Source organism: Molothrus ater, chromosome 19, assembly GCF_012460135.2.
Source record: "Molothrus ater isolate BHLD 08-10-18 breed brown headed cowbird chromosome 19, BPBGC_Mater_1.1, whole genome shotgun sequence".
Classification (NCBI taxonomy): domain Eukaryota; kingdom Metazoa; phylum Chordata; class Aves; order Passeriformes; family Icteridae; genus Molothrus; species Molothrus ater.
This window is the reverse complement of record NC_050496.2, coordinates 877,472-894,243: the sequence shown is the minus strand read 5'-3', so window position 1 is coordinate 894,243 and position 16,772 is coordinate 877,472. Positions and strand designations below refer to the sequence as shown.

General features: G+C 51.6%; 1 protein-coding gene across 2 annotated transcripts in view; it reads left to right on the top strand.

The window, feature by feature from the left end:
* The window catches only part of STX8 (syntaxin 8), an 84,325-nt gene that overhangs the window by 14,904 nt on the left and 52,649 nt on the right, over positions 1-16,772 (top strand). For both annotated transcript variants that reach the window (XM_036394727.2, XM_036394729.2), the window contains exon 6: positions 361-453. In XM_036394727.2, coding sequence (XP_036250620.1) covers positions 361-453 — 93 coding nt within the window. The remainder of the gene's footprint in view (positions 1-360; positions 454-16,772) is intronic.

Sequence of the window (16,772 nt, the reverse complement as noted above, 5' to 3'; positions counted from 1 at the left end):
AAAAGTTGCTTGGAAAATTTAAAAAGGCTAATCTGGAGCTCGCTGTGCGTGCCAGAAAATCCCCTGCATTTATGATTGAGTAACAGCTAAATGTTAAATTCTTGGATTTTTTATTTTTTTTTGGATCCTCAGCAAAATGTCCCAGCCAGAGCAGAGAAATTATTTACCTATCATTCACATTATTTCAAGAGCACTGTTGCCATAAGGATTAATTTTCATGTTGTGTTCATGTGTTTTTCTTAATACATTTTAGCCCTTTAAACACAGAGTCGGTTTTTTTTTCCTTCACTTCTACCTATTTTATGTAGCCTGGCATTTCAGCAACTCTTGGAAGTAATTTAATATATTTTCCTGGTGCAGAACAAGATGCTGGGCTCGATGCTCTTTCTTCAATCATATCCAGACAGAAACAAATGGGGCAGGAGATTGGCAATGAGCTGGACGAGCAGAACGGTAAGGACAAGGTCTTGCCTCGCTTTTCTGTAAACCTGGGGTTTGGTTTCTTCTCTCCTCACACAAGTGCTCCTCCTGCCCACAGAACAAGCAGCTGGCACTGAAGGTTTGTGTCCAAGCGTTGCAGAGTGTGCCCACTCACACCTGGTTTACCTGTGCCCCTCTCCATCCCCCGTGGGCTGTGCCCATGAAGAGCACTTGGGGTGTTTCCCCCAGCCTGACTTCTGAACAGAGGCATTGCTGGTTGCTGCTCCAGAGCACAGAATGGATCTTGTGCTCCATCCTCTGCCTTTTTCCATTTTATGACAGCTTTTATGTGTGGCAGGGCTTCACTTGAGCATTGTCATTCTGTGTTTCCTGATTAGCTGAAGGGAGAAGTCTTGAGGCAGCGATTGAAGGAGCAGCACTGCACTGTTTGCTGCCAGAGATTGGGCTGGGGAGGGTTTGTGGCAGCGAGATAGCTCAAATTCAGTGTCACATTGAACCAGGAGAGCACCTTGCAGAGGAGCCAGGGCCCAGTGGAGTTGCTCACCAGGTGTGGGGCAGATCAGTCAATCAGGAGAGGCTGCAGCTGCCCAGAGGATTTGGGAGCAGATCCCCTGACCCTCCAGGTGTGGGGCAGCTCAGTCAATCAGGAGAGGCTGCAGCTGCCCAGAGGATTTGGGAGCAGATCCCCTGACTCTCCAGGTGTGAAGATCACTCAGCACTTCCTCCATCCCTGCCAGGCCAGTGGAGCTCCCCTGTTTCCTCTGGCTCGATGCAATCCCTTTTTCTGGGTTTTTTTGGCAGATATGGGGGGATAGGGTCTGACATTTTGTTGCCACTGGCACCCTGGAGGAGCTGAAGCCCTTAGCAATATTTTCCAGGGGCTCTTTTCCCTGTGCACATCTCACTTCATGCCCTGTGCTTAACCATGAGCAGACTTTGCTCAGGCTCTGTGCCAAGCCCTGTCAGTGCTGCTGGCCCAGGCTGATGAGGATAACTGCCCTGCAATTTCCCCTTCCCTGGAATCCCTTTCCTTCCTGGTGCTGAGTGATAATGGCATCGTCTGCCTTGTGGGGAGGCAGGGGAAGTTCATCTTCATTAAGTGCTGCTTCAACATTTCTCTTTCCTGCACTCAGACTTTCCATCAGAGCCCCTTTCTGTGGGAAGCTTCACTTCCCCTTCCCTGGCTGCTGGGGATGTTCCCACCTTCTGCAGCTTCTCCTGCTGTTAAAATAAAGCCTGGCTTCATTCAGGAGCAGCTGATAATGTGCATTAATTAATGAATTAGCCTTTGGGGAGCTGGGTACCGATTTTGCAGGCTCCACAACTAGATTTTTAATTTCAATTTCAGCAGCATATTAATGTTGAACCGGAGCTGGGAGAAAGAATTGGCCATGCTGACTGCAATAGTGGCTGTCCTCAGCCTCTATCTTCTTTGTTTTCCGTGGTTATCCCAGTCACACTGGGCAAGGACAATGTAAGGATCATGCATGTCTGTGGAGCTGAGTAGCTCATGGGGCAGGATAGATACAAGATATTCATTCAGCTAAATTCAATGCATGGGGCTGTGGAGAGTATTGAACCTTGATCACTCTTAGTAGTGACTGACTCATCTGCCATCGTGTGGGGACAGATGAACGACCCCTCTCACCCTAGTGACCACACACACACTGCCATCCCACTGCAAAGAAACTCTTTTGCTGACCCGAAATGAAATATATTCATATTTACATACGAATATATAAATGAAATACTCAGCTCCTCAGCACTGCTTTTCCCCGTAAGGCAGCCCCGGCTCTCCGGGTGCCCAGAGGCATCTGGGCATTGTCCCCTGGTGCCAGCTGGGGTAGCTGTGCCCTTGCAGATGCCTCAGCACCAGGGATTCGTTATGCAAAGTTTACTCCTCACGTGTGAATTGCCTCGTGTCTGTTAAATGACTGCAGAGTGGTTAAACCCCTTTGGGAAGGAGGTGCCTGGCGGTGCTGAGGGGCAGGGCTGGAGCTCTGTCCCGGGGCAGCCCTGGGCTCTGGGGCAGCTGTGCCATGCACAGTCCTGTCCCTGCACCCAGGTGGCAGCAGGTGACACCAGCCTGCCTGAGCCCCACAGCTCTGCAGGCACCTCTGCAGGCAGCAGGGGCTGCTCAGGTGGGATCCCTGCATCACAGAATGTTCTGGAACAGCCCATTCCCCCCGGGGACAGCTGGGGTGGCTGTGGCTGTGCTGAGCCCCATCCTTGGCTCTCACATCCCCATTTTAGTGGGGGCCTCAGTGGTTCTGTGCTCAGGTTTTCACTGCAGCCTGCCCTGCAGGTTTTATGGCTCTGCTCAAAGCTGGTTTTGGGCCTGTGCAAGCCTCCTGAGCCGGGCATTTTGCACTGATGAGCAAAAGAGAAGCAGGGTACCAGGAGACATTGTTTTTCTCCAGCCTCAGGAGTCTGCTAGCAGTGGGGATTAGCAAAAGAATTTTCCCATCATTAGCTCCAAATTTGGCCCCAGAAAACTTTCTGTAATCCTTTCATCTGTTCCATAAAAAAAATAAAAAAGAAAGAAAATAGTGTAAATGGCCTCTGGCCCTGGTGATGAGGCAATCTAATCTAGTGCAATAATTGTGGAAGAATGCTTTCAGAAATTGTGAATGCTGTTTGTTTTACCCTTATAGAGATGTTGTTTTCTCATTGTGACATGCTTGCATGAGAATGGAGTACTCTGGGATGGATGGTAAATATTGGGAGCTTGCAAAACTCGCCCTGTTTGGCATCTTTCCCTGCCAGGGTCATTTCTTTGCTCTGCTCAGGAGGGGCTCTTTTGCTTCCGGCTCCTCTGAACTTCACAGCAGAGCATAAATTAGTTCATGGGTAGATAAGCTGCAAAATCAGACCCTTCATGTCCTTCTCCTGGCCAGGGGAGTGCTGTGCCCAGTCAGGATATTCCTCCCCAGAAAGGATCATTTTAAGTAACCCATCTCTCATCATAATCCTTTAATTATATGGTTTTGTAACGCTTTCAATTTCTTGTCAAAATCAAGTTTCTGGAACCGACCAGAAATTGTGGCATGATGTTTTTGTTTGCAATAGCTCTGCAGAGCAAGGTTGCAGTGTCACCTCTGGTCACAGTGGGTGGCACAGGATCCTGCAGGGGGACCCAGCTCAGCCTGGGGGAGATTTTGGTTACCCTGATGGAAGTGGGAGCCTGGAGCCTGTTCTGCCTGCTCTGAACACACCTGGAGAGTTGTCCTGGCCCCATCAGTAAAGGATGAAAACATCCCTGGTGCTGCCAGGCCTTACTGGAGGCAGCAGCAGAGCGAGATTCCCGTGCAGGGCAGTGCTCAGCTCCTGCTGCAGCAGCCCAGGCAGGACATGGGCAGTGAAGGGCTCCTCCTAAAGGGTATTTACGTGGCTAGGGCAAAATGCTGAAGTCGTTCCACATTTCTGTTCATTGGGAACATTTTTGCTGTGATGCAGATTAATCAGCACTGTGTATGGGTGTGCTGGAGTGCTGAGCCTCAGAGCAGAGGCTGGGGATGCGCTGCATCATGGTTAGGATTAGTTTGTAAATCAGAAATGATTCAAGACTGAAGTTTCAGAAATGTTCATCACCTTGTCTAAACAATATCTGTTTCCATGCTGTGGAGTGGCAGCCCTGGCTGCTGGGACCCTTGGAGGTGTTCAGCATTCCCTGGAAAGGCTGAGCACCAGCAGGTTCAGCTTTGCTGGAAGCCTCCATGGAGGACCATGTGTTTCTAATACTCAGATTTAAAATAACCATCCCTAGCCCCAGTGACCTCAGACCGTGCAGACAGATTTTAATTTTGCTTCCTGAGATTATTGTATGGAGTAGAAACAAGTTCAGTGTTACTGGGGCACGGCTCTGTCTTTATTGCACATTGTTTAAGTGGATTTAACCCTTCCTAGGGGAAAAGTTAACTTTGCTTTTTGTCTAGAGTGGTCTCAGTGGTGCAATACTTAGGCTGAGAAGCTGGGAGCTGGCAAACCTGGGCTTCCATGGCACTTCTTGGGTGTATTTTTAGTCCTTCAGCCCTTGCCCTCTGTTTTCTGCAGGTCTTGCCTCATTTTCTGCACAGGATTCAATCTCTCCTGGGGCTGAGCTGTGCATCTGTGGTGACAAGAGCTGTCTGTAAGGTCCCTGCCAGGTGTGGGACAGCGTGTAGGGCGTGGGGCCAGGCTTGTGAGGGTTTGTGGCAGCAGCAGCAGCAGATGAATGTGGCCTCAGAGCACAAACCTGTCCGTGCTGCTGCCCAGGGGCTGGGGTTTAGCCCATCCTGAGCTCTCCAGGAGTGCTCCCCTCTGGGTGCCTGGCTTGGCAGGGAATGCCTGGGCTGGGAAGGAGCTCTGGGGATCACCTGGGCTGCCCCCAGCAGGGACTGGGGATGTGGAACCATTTCCTGCTGAAAGACCTTTAACATCACTGGGTGCAGCTGTAAACCCGGCACTGCTGAGTGCACCATGAAATCATGGCCCTGAAACACATCAAAATAGATTAGAAATACAGATTTAGTTTGCTTATGGTTTTAAAAAAGAGAGCTTCAAACTCTCGTTGAGTGAACATCCAGACTAAGCCTTCACTATAGAACAAACCTTCACTTGGTTTTCCTGTTTTCCATCTGACTTGCAGTAGTGGTGTTTCATGTCCCAGGGAAGCTGTGAGAGACAGAGCACACCCAGAGCTGCTGTCAGGAGGGCCATGCAGGGAGGGTCTGTGGGGCAGCTTTAGCTCCAGAGCAGAGCTGGAGTTGTGTGCAGTCCATCAGGAATGCAGCCTCGTGCTGGGTGATGAGGATAAAACAGATTTGCTGTCTGTCAAGGAAGTAACCCTGCCTGTGCTGCCTGCTGGGTGATGGAAACCAAGGTTACACTGAATTTGCATTGCTTTGAGAAAGGTAGCTACACCAAAAAAAATTATTTACAGTGTTTCCTAACCTTTAAAGTATGAGACTTTGCTGCTTCAGTATTTCCAGTGTTTATTTATCTGTGAAATTTCCTGGTATTCTTAAAAGGAAGGTGGAAAAAGCAAGGAAGGCACTGCAGAATGGATGTCTCTGCAGCCAGATGGGAACTGCACAGGGAGCTCTGGAGCTCAGGCTCAGGGCAATTTCAGCAGTGTTGGATGATTGGAGCAGCAGGAGGAGGTGTGAGGTGTCCTGGCCATGGCTTCACAGAGGGCTGCTGACAGCACGGGGAGGAACAGGGAGCAGTGATCCCTGTGCAGCCTGTCAGGCTCTGCTGGGCTGGGTTTGCATCCCTGTGCAGCCTGTCAGGCTCTGCTGGGCTGGGTTTCCATCCCTGTGCAGCCTGTCAGGCTCTGCTGGGCTGGGTTTGTATCCCTGTGCAGCCTGTCAGGCTTTGCTGGGCTGGGTTTGTATCCCTGTGCAGCCTGTCAGGCTTTGCTGGGCTGGGTTTGTATCCCTGTGCAGCCTGTCAGGCTCTGCTGGGCTGGGTTTGCATCCTCTTAGAGCCTGTCAGGCTCTGCTGGGCTGGGTTTGTATCCCTGTGCAGCCTGTCAGGCTTTGCTAGGCTGGGTTTGCATCCTCTTAGAGCCTGTCAGGCTCTGCTGGGCTGGGTTTGTATCCCTGTGCTGCCTGTCAGGCTTTGCTAGGCTGGGTTTGTATCCCTGTGCTGCCTGTCAGGCTTTGCTGGGCTGGGTTTCCATCCCTTACAGCCTGTCAGGCTTTTTTAGGCTGGGTTTCCATCCCTTACAGCCTGTCAGGCTTTTTTAGGCTGGGTTTCCATCCCTTACAGCCTGTCAGGCTTTGCTAGGCTGGGTTTCCATCCCTTACAGCCTGTCAGGCTTTGCTAGGCTGGGTTTCCATCCCTTACAGCCTGTCAGGCTTTGCTAGGCTGGGTTTGCATCCCTTACAGCCTGTCAGGCTCTGCTGGGCTGGGTTTGCATCCCTGTGCAGCCTGTCAGGCTTTGCTGGGCTGGGTTTCCATCCCTTACAGCCTGTCAGGCTTTGCTGGGCTGGGTTTGCATCCCTGTGCAGCCTGTCAGGCTTTGCTAGGCTGGGTTTCCATCCCTTACAGCCTGTCAGGCTTTGTTAGGCTGGGTTTGCATCCCTTACAGCCTGTCAGGCTTTGCTGGGCTGGGTTTCCATCCTCTTAGAGCCTGTCAGCCTTTTTTAGGCTGGGTTTCCATCCCTTACAGCCTGTCAGGCTTTGCTAGGCTGGGTTTGCATCCTCTTAGAGCCTGTCAGGCTTTGCTAGGCTGGGTTTCCATCCCTTACAGCCTGTCAGGCTCTGCTGGGCTGGGTTTGTATCCCTGTGCAGCCTGTCAGGCTCTGCTGGGCTGGGTTTGTATCCCTGTGCAGCCTGTCAGGCTTTGCTAGGCTGGGTTTCCATCCCTGTGCAGCCTGTCAGGCTTTGCTAGGCTGGGTTTCCATCCCTTACAGCCTGTCAGGCTCTGCTGGGCTGGGTTTCCACCCCTGTGCAGCCTGTCAGGCTTTGCTGGGCTGGGTTTGTATCCCTGTGCTGCCTGTCAGGCTTTGCTGGGCTGGGTTTGCATCCCTGTGCTGCCTGTCAGGCTTTGCTGGGCTGGGTTTCCATCCCTTACAGCCTGTCAGGCTTTGCTAGGCTGGGTTTCCATCCCTTACAGCCTGTCAGGCTCTGCTGGGCTGGGTTTCCATCCCTTACAGCCTGTCAGGCTCTGCTGGGCTGGGTTAGCCATGCAGTCCCATCCTTTTTGGTTTTCTCTCCTCAATCCACATTTATCTCTTGTGCCTGTCACCTGGCCTTGGTGCCCAGCTGGAGCTGCAATTGTTTTGTCTCCCTGCAGGGCTCACATCCCCTGATAGGAAGCTCAGACCCACACTCTAAAGCAGCACAGAATCTGAAAATAGAAAAGCTAAACCTGAAGGCATCGCTTTAAGTGACTGGAAATAGAGCAGGGGGGGCAGCCAGGGGCTCAGCAGGGCTGGTGCTGCTGGCTGGGTGTTGCTGCTGGGTGCAGGGGAGATGCAGGGATGCTGCTGCTGCTGCTCCCAGGGCTGGTTTTGCTGCTCCCAGGGCTGGTTTTAGTTGCTGCTCCCAGGGGTGTTTATTTGCTGCTCCCAGGGGAGTTTGCAGAGGATGCTGTTCCCAGGGCTGTTTATTTGTTGTTCCAGGGGTGTTTATTTGCTGCTGCTCCCAGGGGTGTTTATTTGCTGCTGCTCCCAGGGGTGTTTGCAGAGGTTATTGCTCCCGGGGGTGTTTATTTGTTGCTCCCAGGGGTGTTTTTAGCTGCTCCCAGGGGTGTTTTTGCTGCTGTTCCCCTTGGGGTGTTTTTTGCTGCTCCCAGGGTTGTTTATTTATTGCTCCCAGGGGTGTTTGCAGAGGTTATTGCTCCCAGGGGTGTTTTTAGCTGCTCCCAGGGTGTTTATTTGCTCCTCCCAGGGCTGTTTTTGCTGCTCCCAAGGGTGTTTATTTGCTGCTGTTCCCCTTGGGGTGTTTATTTGTTGCTCCCAGGGGTGATTTTGCTGCTCCCAGGGCAGTTTGCAGAGGATGCTGCTCCCAGGGGTGTTTTTTCTTGATCCCAGGGGTGTTTATTTATTGCTCCCAGGGGTGTTTATTTATTGCTCCCAGGGGTGTTTATTTATTGCTCCCAGGGGTGTTTATTTGTTGCTCCCAGGGCAGTTTGCAGAGGATGCTGCTCCCAGGGGTGTTTATTTATTGCTCCCAGGGGTGTTTATTTGCTGCTCCCAGGGCAGTTTGCAGCCCTGGGGCTGCACCTGGCAGGGATGAAAGCCCCGCTGCTGCCCGGGGCTGCTCACACACAATGGGCCTGGCTGGCCCCTTGGCACGGGCAGCCTTTTTCCTTCAATAGTTCAGGCTGTAAAATAACTGTTCAACATTTGTCTTCTCAATTATGTGGATTTTTCCACAGTTAGTCAATCCCTACCTCGCCCAGGCCGTGCTGGGGAGGGGGAAGCTGTCTCCCTCCATCTGTCTGACCAGGGACCAGAGCTGCTGGGGAAATGAGCTTCCAATGCTTTTAAGCCTTTCAGGATTTTTTGATAAGAATTACGATCTCAAACATCTTCTTTGCTAATCCTTGTCTTTTGTCTCCTAATGGAGAGCTCTGGTAGAAGCCTCAACTTTTAGCACATGAGAGTTTCCCATCTGCTTCTTCAGGCATTTGATTTAAACTGTTTGAAAAGAAAACAAAACCTAACTGTAATTGTAGATATTTCAAAACGCTGATGATTTTTTTCCATGTTCGTTTTGCTTTTCCTCCGTTCAAGAAAATCTCAAGTTGGGACTGTGGAAGGGGCTTTATTTTCCCAGGCTGCTTTCTCAGGATGTCTGTCATGTGTCAGAAAGGAGCAGGGAGGGCCAAGCCTGGTCTGTTCTCCTTTCCAGCCCCTTTTTGCTCAATCCCCACCTGTCTGGGAGCAGCTGGAGTTCCATATCCCATCCAGCTACATTCTATTTCCATCCTGCTTGTGGCAAAGAAGGGCAGGGGATGGAGTGCCCTGTGCAGAGCAGCCTTTGCTAGGGGAGCTAGGAAACTGCTGTGTGAGTTATATTGTATAAATAAATTGTATTTATTTTGCCCTTGTGGATACACCCAGGTGTTGCACCTGACCCATTCTCCTCTGGTTTTCGGCTGAGTTAGGAAGGTTTGGCTGAATCAGGGAGGGTTTGAAGGTCTGAGCCAGGATCCCAAATGGTTTCTGTGTGCCCTGAGCTCAGTGAGCAGGACAGGGCTGCTTCAGCGTTTCCTCGTGGTGACATTTCCCTGTCTCTGGGCAATGTTTTATTCTCCAGTCCTTAAGCACCACTTAGGCTAAAAATAACGTTTTATTTTTAAATATTTGCTATTTGTGGCAGTGAAATACAGCTTGATGGTTTCTACTTCAGTGTGTACATGGAAGGCTCTGACTCCAGTGCTTCCTCTGTGCCTTGCCCTTCTCAGAGGGTTTTTTGAGGGTTTATGGGGGAGGTTTTAGGGTGTCCCTGGCTGTGGGGCATGCACAGGAGGAGCTGCTGTGGCAGCCCTGCTGGAGGGGAGGTGATCCCCAGGCTCTGGAGGGGCAGCAGATGCTCCTGGGTCGTGGTGATCTCACTCAGGGCTGCTGGGCACTGCATGGGCTCTTAATGGATTTCCCAGAAAGCCTGCAGGGCTGGAGGCTGCACAGTTCCAGCTCAGGAGAGGAGCACAAAACCACGTTCCTGGGCACGCTGTGCTCCTGAGGCATTGCTGGAATCTGAGGAGTGCTTTGAACTGGGCTGCCTCAGCCCGAGCTGCTCAGGGCTCTCCAGCACATCCTCCTGCTTTTCCCATCACCTCCAGGGGCTCGTCCCCTCTCCCATCTCCTCTGCCATCTCCTCTCCTCCCCTCCTGAGCACCATTTATTGCTTCTCTGCCTTTGTGTGCAGTCCCTGGCGGTGCTGCCCTGGCTTTTGGGGTGCCTGGGTGGGGCTGTTCCAGCTGGGGCTGCTGCCCAGCCCAGCCCAGCCCCAGTTTGTCCCTCCCAGGAGCTGGGGCTGAGGCAGCAGAGCCCACCCGTGCTGCAGCTCTGGGGGGGATTTGCCATTCATTTCGAGGTTAAGGAAGTTTGAAGGTTGGTGGGAGCTGATTTTTCACAGAGGGGTTTTGGCCTGTGCTGTGTCAGGTTTTTCTGTTTAATGCCAGGGTAGCTTGATGGAGGCAGAGGGAAAGCTGGGGCAGGTGCTTCCTCAGAGCTGTGTTTATGTCAGAAACAAAATAATGTAACATAAAGGTGGCATTCTGCTGAAACGGTGAAGTTATTATCTTAGAGCACCCCTCTATTGCTTAAAAACTGATAAAATCATGATGCTGGAACAATTAAAGCTCTAGATTACTATAAAATAACTTCCCTGCCAGCTTGGGTGTAACGTTTTTGTCTGAATTGCTGAGGAATGAAATGTGTTTCATGCCTGTGCATCCCCAAGCAGGTTGGTGTGGGTGTTGCCCTGTTTGTGCCATGTATTGTGAGAAAATCTGTCCTGCTGCCTGAGCCAGGCCTTTGCTGCGAGCCCAGGAGCTCTGGCAGGGAGGGGGTCACTGGTTGTTCCCACTGAACTGCTCTTTCCAGCCACCAATGACTGGAATAATCCTGCAGCACAACGGTGGAGCAGCTCTTGGATGTGGAAGCAGACAAAATTCCACTTTCCTTTCTCCCAGCACTTTTACAAGGAACACTTCAGCATGAGGGGAATAAATCACACACGAGGTACATGAGGTCCCATGCCATGAGGTGTCTGGCATCAGAGTGCAGGGGCACAATCAAATCTGGCTTTTGGCTCCTGGATCACTGTGCTGAAACAGCTCCAGGGCTGTTTGATCTCAGAATTTTGTTGGAAATTCTCTTACAGGACCAAGTTTGCTGAAAAATGCTGGTTTGGGGCCAGTCTTTAGTGTGAAACATGTGTGCCTGACAGCCTTTTTCCAGGCTCAGGGTAGGGATTCAAGTGATACCTTTGTGATAAAAAGTGATGGGTGGGGCTCTGAGGCACCGAGGCCACAGGTCCCAGTTTGGGGCTGGACAGAATGCCCAGGAACCTTCTCTGCTCTCCAGGCCCATGCACAGAGTGCCCAGGAACCTTCTCAGCTCTCCAGGTGCATGCACAGAGTGCCCAGGAACCTTCTCTGCTCTCCAGGTGCATGCACAGAATGCCCAGGAACCTTCTCTGCTCTCCAGGCCCATGCACAGAGTGCCCAGGAACCTTCTCTGCCCTCCAGGCCCATGCACAGAGTGCCCAGGAGCTCTCTCTGCCCTCCAGGTGCATGCACAGAATGCCCAGGAACCTTCTCTGCCCTCCAGGCCCATGCACAGAGTGCCCAGGAGCTCTCTCTGCTCTCCAGGCCCATGCACAGAGTGCCCAGGAGCTCTCTCTGCCCTCCAGGCCCATGCACAGAGTGCCCAGGAACCTTCTCTGCTCTCCAGGTGCATGCACAGAATGCCCAGGAGCTCTCTCTGCCCTCCAGGCCCATGCACAGAGTGCCCAGGAACCTTCTCTGCCCTCCAGGCCCATGCACAGAGTGCCCAGGAGCTCTCTCTGCTCTCCAGGCCCATGCACAGAATGCCCAGGAACCTTCTCTGCTCTCCAGGCCCATGCACAGAGTGCCCAGGAGCTCTCTCTGCCCTCCAGGCCCATGCACAGAGTGCCCAGGAGCTCTCTCTGCTCTCCAGGCCCATGCACAGAGTGCCCAGGAGCTCTCTCTGCTCTCCAGGCCCATGCACAGAGTGCCCAGGAGCTCTCTCTGCCCTCCAGGCCCATGCACAGAGTGCCCAGGAGCTCTCTCTGCCCTCCAGGTCCTGCTGGACCCCTGGTACCATCACACTCCTGGTGAGGAGGACCCTAATTAGCAGATCTCAATCAGTGTTTGCTGGAAGGTGCTGGGCTCTCCTGCAGGCCCTGGGGGCTGCAGCTCTGTCAGAGCTCCTCAGGAGGCCCTGTTGGGGTGAGGGCAGAGGGAAATGGGATGGGATTTTGGGGTTTCTGCCGCCTGACTGCCCCTCCAGCTCATTAGCATCACCCACACTGTGAGATGGTGGCAGCTGAGCAGTTTATCCCCTGAAGGTAGCAGGAAGATTAAGGAAAACTCTCATTTCAGAGTTGCCAGGAGCCTTTACAAGGGATGTGTTTCAAACAAGCCTCCCAGTAGTGTTTAAAGAAATTGGAAGGGGAAAACCAGTTTTAACAGGGATTAAATAGAGCAGCTGGGCATTAAAGGCAGCAGATGTTGTCTGCCTAAAATCATCCAAAAGTACGGACACTGCCAAGCACAAACACAGCCAAACCCCATCCTTCAGCTCGGGATAAAAACATCTCATAAACGGGCTGGCACTGCTGCCTCAGAGAGAGGTTTGGGTTTTGGAAGGGGGAGGCTCTCCAGAAGTTCTCACTAGCAGGGATTGTGTGAAAATCAGCCACAGGCACAGCTCCATCCTGCCCCGGTGTCCTGGGCTGGCCAGGGCTGCTCCACTGAAGCTCCCTCACATCCTCTGGTGTCTCTGCATCAAAGCAATGGTGATAAACACGGAATTCTCCAAACCTAGCTGTGCTCAGGAGATCCTGGGTAAAATGTGTCATTGCTGGCAGCAGCTCTCCCTGCCCAAAGCTGTGAGTGAGGAGCCAAAGCCGTCCCCAGGGTGCAGGGCCAGTGGCTCTGTGCTCCCTCCTGCAGAGGATGCTCCTCCTCTGTGCCCGTGTGCACTGGGGTCTGAGGGTGAGGGAGGAGATGAGGATCTGACTCCGTGTTTCACAAGGCTGATTTATTATTTTATCATATATATTACATTAAAACTATACTAAAAGAGTAGAAGAAAGGATTTCCTCAGAAGGCTGGCTAAGAATAGAATAGGAAGGAATGATAACAAAGGTTTGTGGCTCAGCTCTCTGTCTGAGCCAGCTGGGCTGTGATTGGCCATGAATTAGAAACAACCACATGAGCCCAATCCCAGCTGCACCTGTTGCATTCCACAGCAGCAGATAACCATTGGTTCCATTTTGCTCCTGAGGCCTCTCGGCTTCCTAAGGAAAATCCCAAGGAAAGGATTTTCCATAAAAGATGTCTGTGGCATTCCTGTTGCTGCCCCAAGGCAGAAATGGTTTTAGCACCAGCTGAGGTGGAAGTGGAGCTGGTGGTGGCTGCTGTGAGAGTGAGGTGGCTCCTGTGTGCTGCTCAGAGGGTTTGGTCCATGGTTTGGTGGTGCTGTTCCCATGCACTCTGCTCTTCTGGGCTGTCCTAGGGGTTGGAAAACTCCCTTCTTCTGGGAAAAAAGGGGGAGGAGTGGGGGGATGAGAAATTCAGCAATTTAATCTGTTCCAATGTTCCTGCGTGTCCTTCCCCACATCCTAAACATGAAAAATATCAGTGAGTTTCCCTTTGGCCCTGGGGGAAGAAAAAGGAGGCTCCAGCTGGAATTCATGAAGGGCTGCTGCAGGAAGGAGCTTGGGGTGATCCCACAAGTGCTGAGCTGGAGTGAACAGCCGGCTCATGCACACTTAAACTGTCCTCAGCACCACCTCCCCAGCATTGCTTCATCCCTTCCACGTAGGAGAGAAGCACAGGAGGAAAAAAACCCCACAGAACATTGAAAAAGGAGAGTTAGAAACCCAAAGGTACATTGTGTCCTTTGTAAAGAGAGGGCACTGCTTTTCTTGCTTTAACACTGCCTGAAATAATGGCTGTGTTTTATTTTCAAGGTGCTTTTTAAGCATGGGGTCAGCAGCAAGGCCGGATGATCCTGCAGCCCTGGGCCTGGCAGTGATGCTGTTTCACAGGAATGTGTTTTTCCCCTCTTAGGCTTCGGCAGACAATTGCCCAACTGTTGGAAGACAAGGTAGTGCTGCTGAGGGGAGGAGGAGGAGGAGGAGGAGGAGGAGGAGGAGGAGGAGGAGGAGGAGGAGGAAGTGCTGCTGCCCAGCCCTGGTGCTGCACGCCAGGGGAGCCTCAGCAGCTCCAGCAGCCCCAGCTCCTCAGGGAGGGTCTCTGCTCCTGTCCTGGGGCTGCTGAGCCCTGGCCTGGCTGGAAGGGATGCCTCAAGTCTGAGCTTTCATTTTCCAGCCTCTCTGCTGCCTTAGTGGGTGACTCTGAACGGCACAGAAAGTGTCAGCAAGGTCTCCTCCCAGCTCAGGCACACAGAACAATCCTTTCCCAGCCCCAGAACCAAGGACACCGCTGCAGCCTCAGCCCCAAAAAGTGCAAACAGCAGGGAATGGAGGAGAGCAACCTGGGAGGGTGGGACTGCATCACCTGGAGCTGGGATTGGGCACTGAACCCCAGCGTGGAAATGGAGCAGAACTCATCAAAGGGTGAAAACTCCTGACTCTGAGTCCATCCTGGGCCCACCTTGGGTGCAGCCCTGCCTGGGCTCTTGCCCTGCCCAAGGTGCATCCTTTGAGGCCTTTTAATAAATCTCTTCATTGAATTTTATCCCTTTAACTGTGTCCAGCCTCTGCTCCAGGAGCCTTTCCAGGCAGCAGCAGCGGTGAACTCCTCTCTGAGGGCTCTGCTGTGCTCAGGAAGGGAGGCTGCCCTGGGCCAGTGCATTCCTGCAGCTGCTCCCCAAGGGCCTGCTGGGATGATGGATATCTCAGCATCTTTGTTCTTTGTTTTCCCTCTAACACTGGCAGAGCTTAAATCAGGCAGAGAGGGCCTGACAGGTCTCCAGTTACACAAACAAGGGCTGCAGGGACAGGAGTGTGCCGGGTGCTGCTCCTCCAGGGTCTCTCTGGGAGTCAGGGCTGTGAGCCCTGCAGAACTGGGGATGTGGCTGCAGGGCTGGGATGCTGTCCAGGAACAGCCTCACCAGGAGCTTGTCACTGTGTGCCTTTGGGATGGATCCTGACACATATACTGTGTGTTGTCAGACACTTCACTCAAAGAAAATAGAAGCTGTTGGCTTCCCTTTGTGCTTCTGCTGCTGCTCTCTCTTAAAATAATAATTCTCAGGGCAATATTAATTTGTTCCAGCTTCCATGGAGCAATCCCCTGTCTCCCCAAACCTCAACAAGAATAAATACGACTGCGTAGGTGCAGCTTCAGCAGAGGAGCAGATCTCAGGTTGCACATTAATGCACATTCATGTCAGTTCTCAGCAGCAGCTTGGGAGTGCACAGGAATCCAGGCTGTGATATCCAAGGTGCTCTCTCCTGTATGTGGGAATCCACAAAATCACAGGGGTTTGGGAAAGCTGCAAAAGGCAGCCTCAGAGACAGCAGAACTGGGATTGGAGCTGAGCAGCAGCCATGAGATTGGGCAGCAGAAAAATGATGTAAAAACTAGAAAAGGACAAATAGAACAACGGTCTGTGTATTAATGCTTGTCTAGAATAACTCCCCAAGCTGCAGAAAAGTTTATCCAGTGAGATATTGGAAGTTCTAAGCTCAATGATGGAGCTCTGTGCGTTGTGTTTGAAGGCTCACAAGCAGGTATTGTATTTGAAATAAGCAAGCATTGTTTAACCAAAGGTACCTGTGCTTACAGTGGTTGGATGGAACTACTGTCAATGTGCTTTTGCTTTGGGTGATTGGTCACAAAACTTATAAAGTGAGTTGTGACATTGAGTTCTGTGTCTGCTGCCTGGGATGTGAGCTGCTGGCATCTTCCCATTGTCATAGCCATGGAATGAGACTGAGGCTGGAAAATCCAACAGCTCAAGGCTGTTCCCAGCAGCCCTGTCCTGTTCATGATTTGTACACAGACCCCAGACAGACACTGCACACCCAATGGCAGCTCTGCTCTGCTGCCCATTCCTGGCTTGCCCAGGGACTCCTGGGTGGCTTTGGGCAGGGTTTTCACCTTGCCCTTTGTTTCTGGGCCCCCCAAAAAGGGCATTTCCCCTGGATGGTGCTGGTGAGCCTGAGCTGCTCCTCTCTGAAGCTGATTTGCTGGCAGCTGTGGATCCTGGGTGTGCCATGAGGTTCCTCTTGGCAGATCCTTCCTGTTTTCTTCAGGTGGTTCAGGTGATGGTGTGATGAGGGTGGAGGGATGAAATGCTGTGAGGATCAAGCTTTGAGTTTGCTCTTGATCCACTGAGCTGCAGCAATGGCCTGAGCTCGTCCCAAACCCAACCTGGCCTTTTCTGGTTTGATGGGGAGAGAAAATGCGGTGGAGCAGGTGGCACACAAACCACTGCACCTGGACACAGCTTTGGGAAAAATGCTCTCTGAGCCTTCTGCTGCTTGTTTGAGAAGGATAAATTGGAGGAGAAGGAGGTGCAGAGGAGAAGTGGGGCTGTGGAGGTCAGTGGGAAAGCACAGAGAGGGCTCTGATGTCTGGGCTGTGCAGTCTGGCCAGCTGGGGATGGCTTGCAGATAATGGTTTGCTTTCTGTTCGTGTTTTGGCAGTAAAATATTGGGGAGGGAAAAAACTAGTGAAGCTGAGGGAGGATATTGGTTCAAGAAAAAATGGGAATGAATCGACCATAAATAGTACAGATGAGAAAATTACTTTTCTTTTTTTCTTCTTTTAACTGAGAGATGAAAAATTCCAAAGGAGCTTCCAGAAAAAAAATGGGCAAAAATGATCAGTTTTTAAAGTGGAGTTCAGATCAGTAAAAAGTTTGTGACTTGATAGGGAGGAAACTGGCCTGGATCTGCAGGTCTTTCTGGGGTTTCTATCTGTGAATATGTGCTGCTATTTCAGAGTAATAAACCCAGCTAAACCATGCTTGAAACTGATTGTTTAATGTATAATACACCAACAATCAAAAACCAGCTGTATTTTGAATCTAGAGAGTGGCAAACCCAAGTACCAATTATTTTCATTCTTTCATTCTATGGAAAGATCCTATTGTCAAAAAATCATCAGAAAATCTTGGTGTATTCTGAGCAAGGGCACAAAGATGCTTGAGGGAAGGAACCTGCAGTCC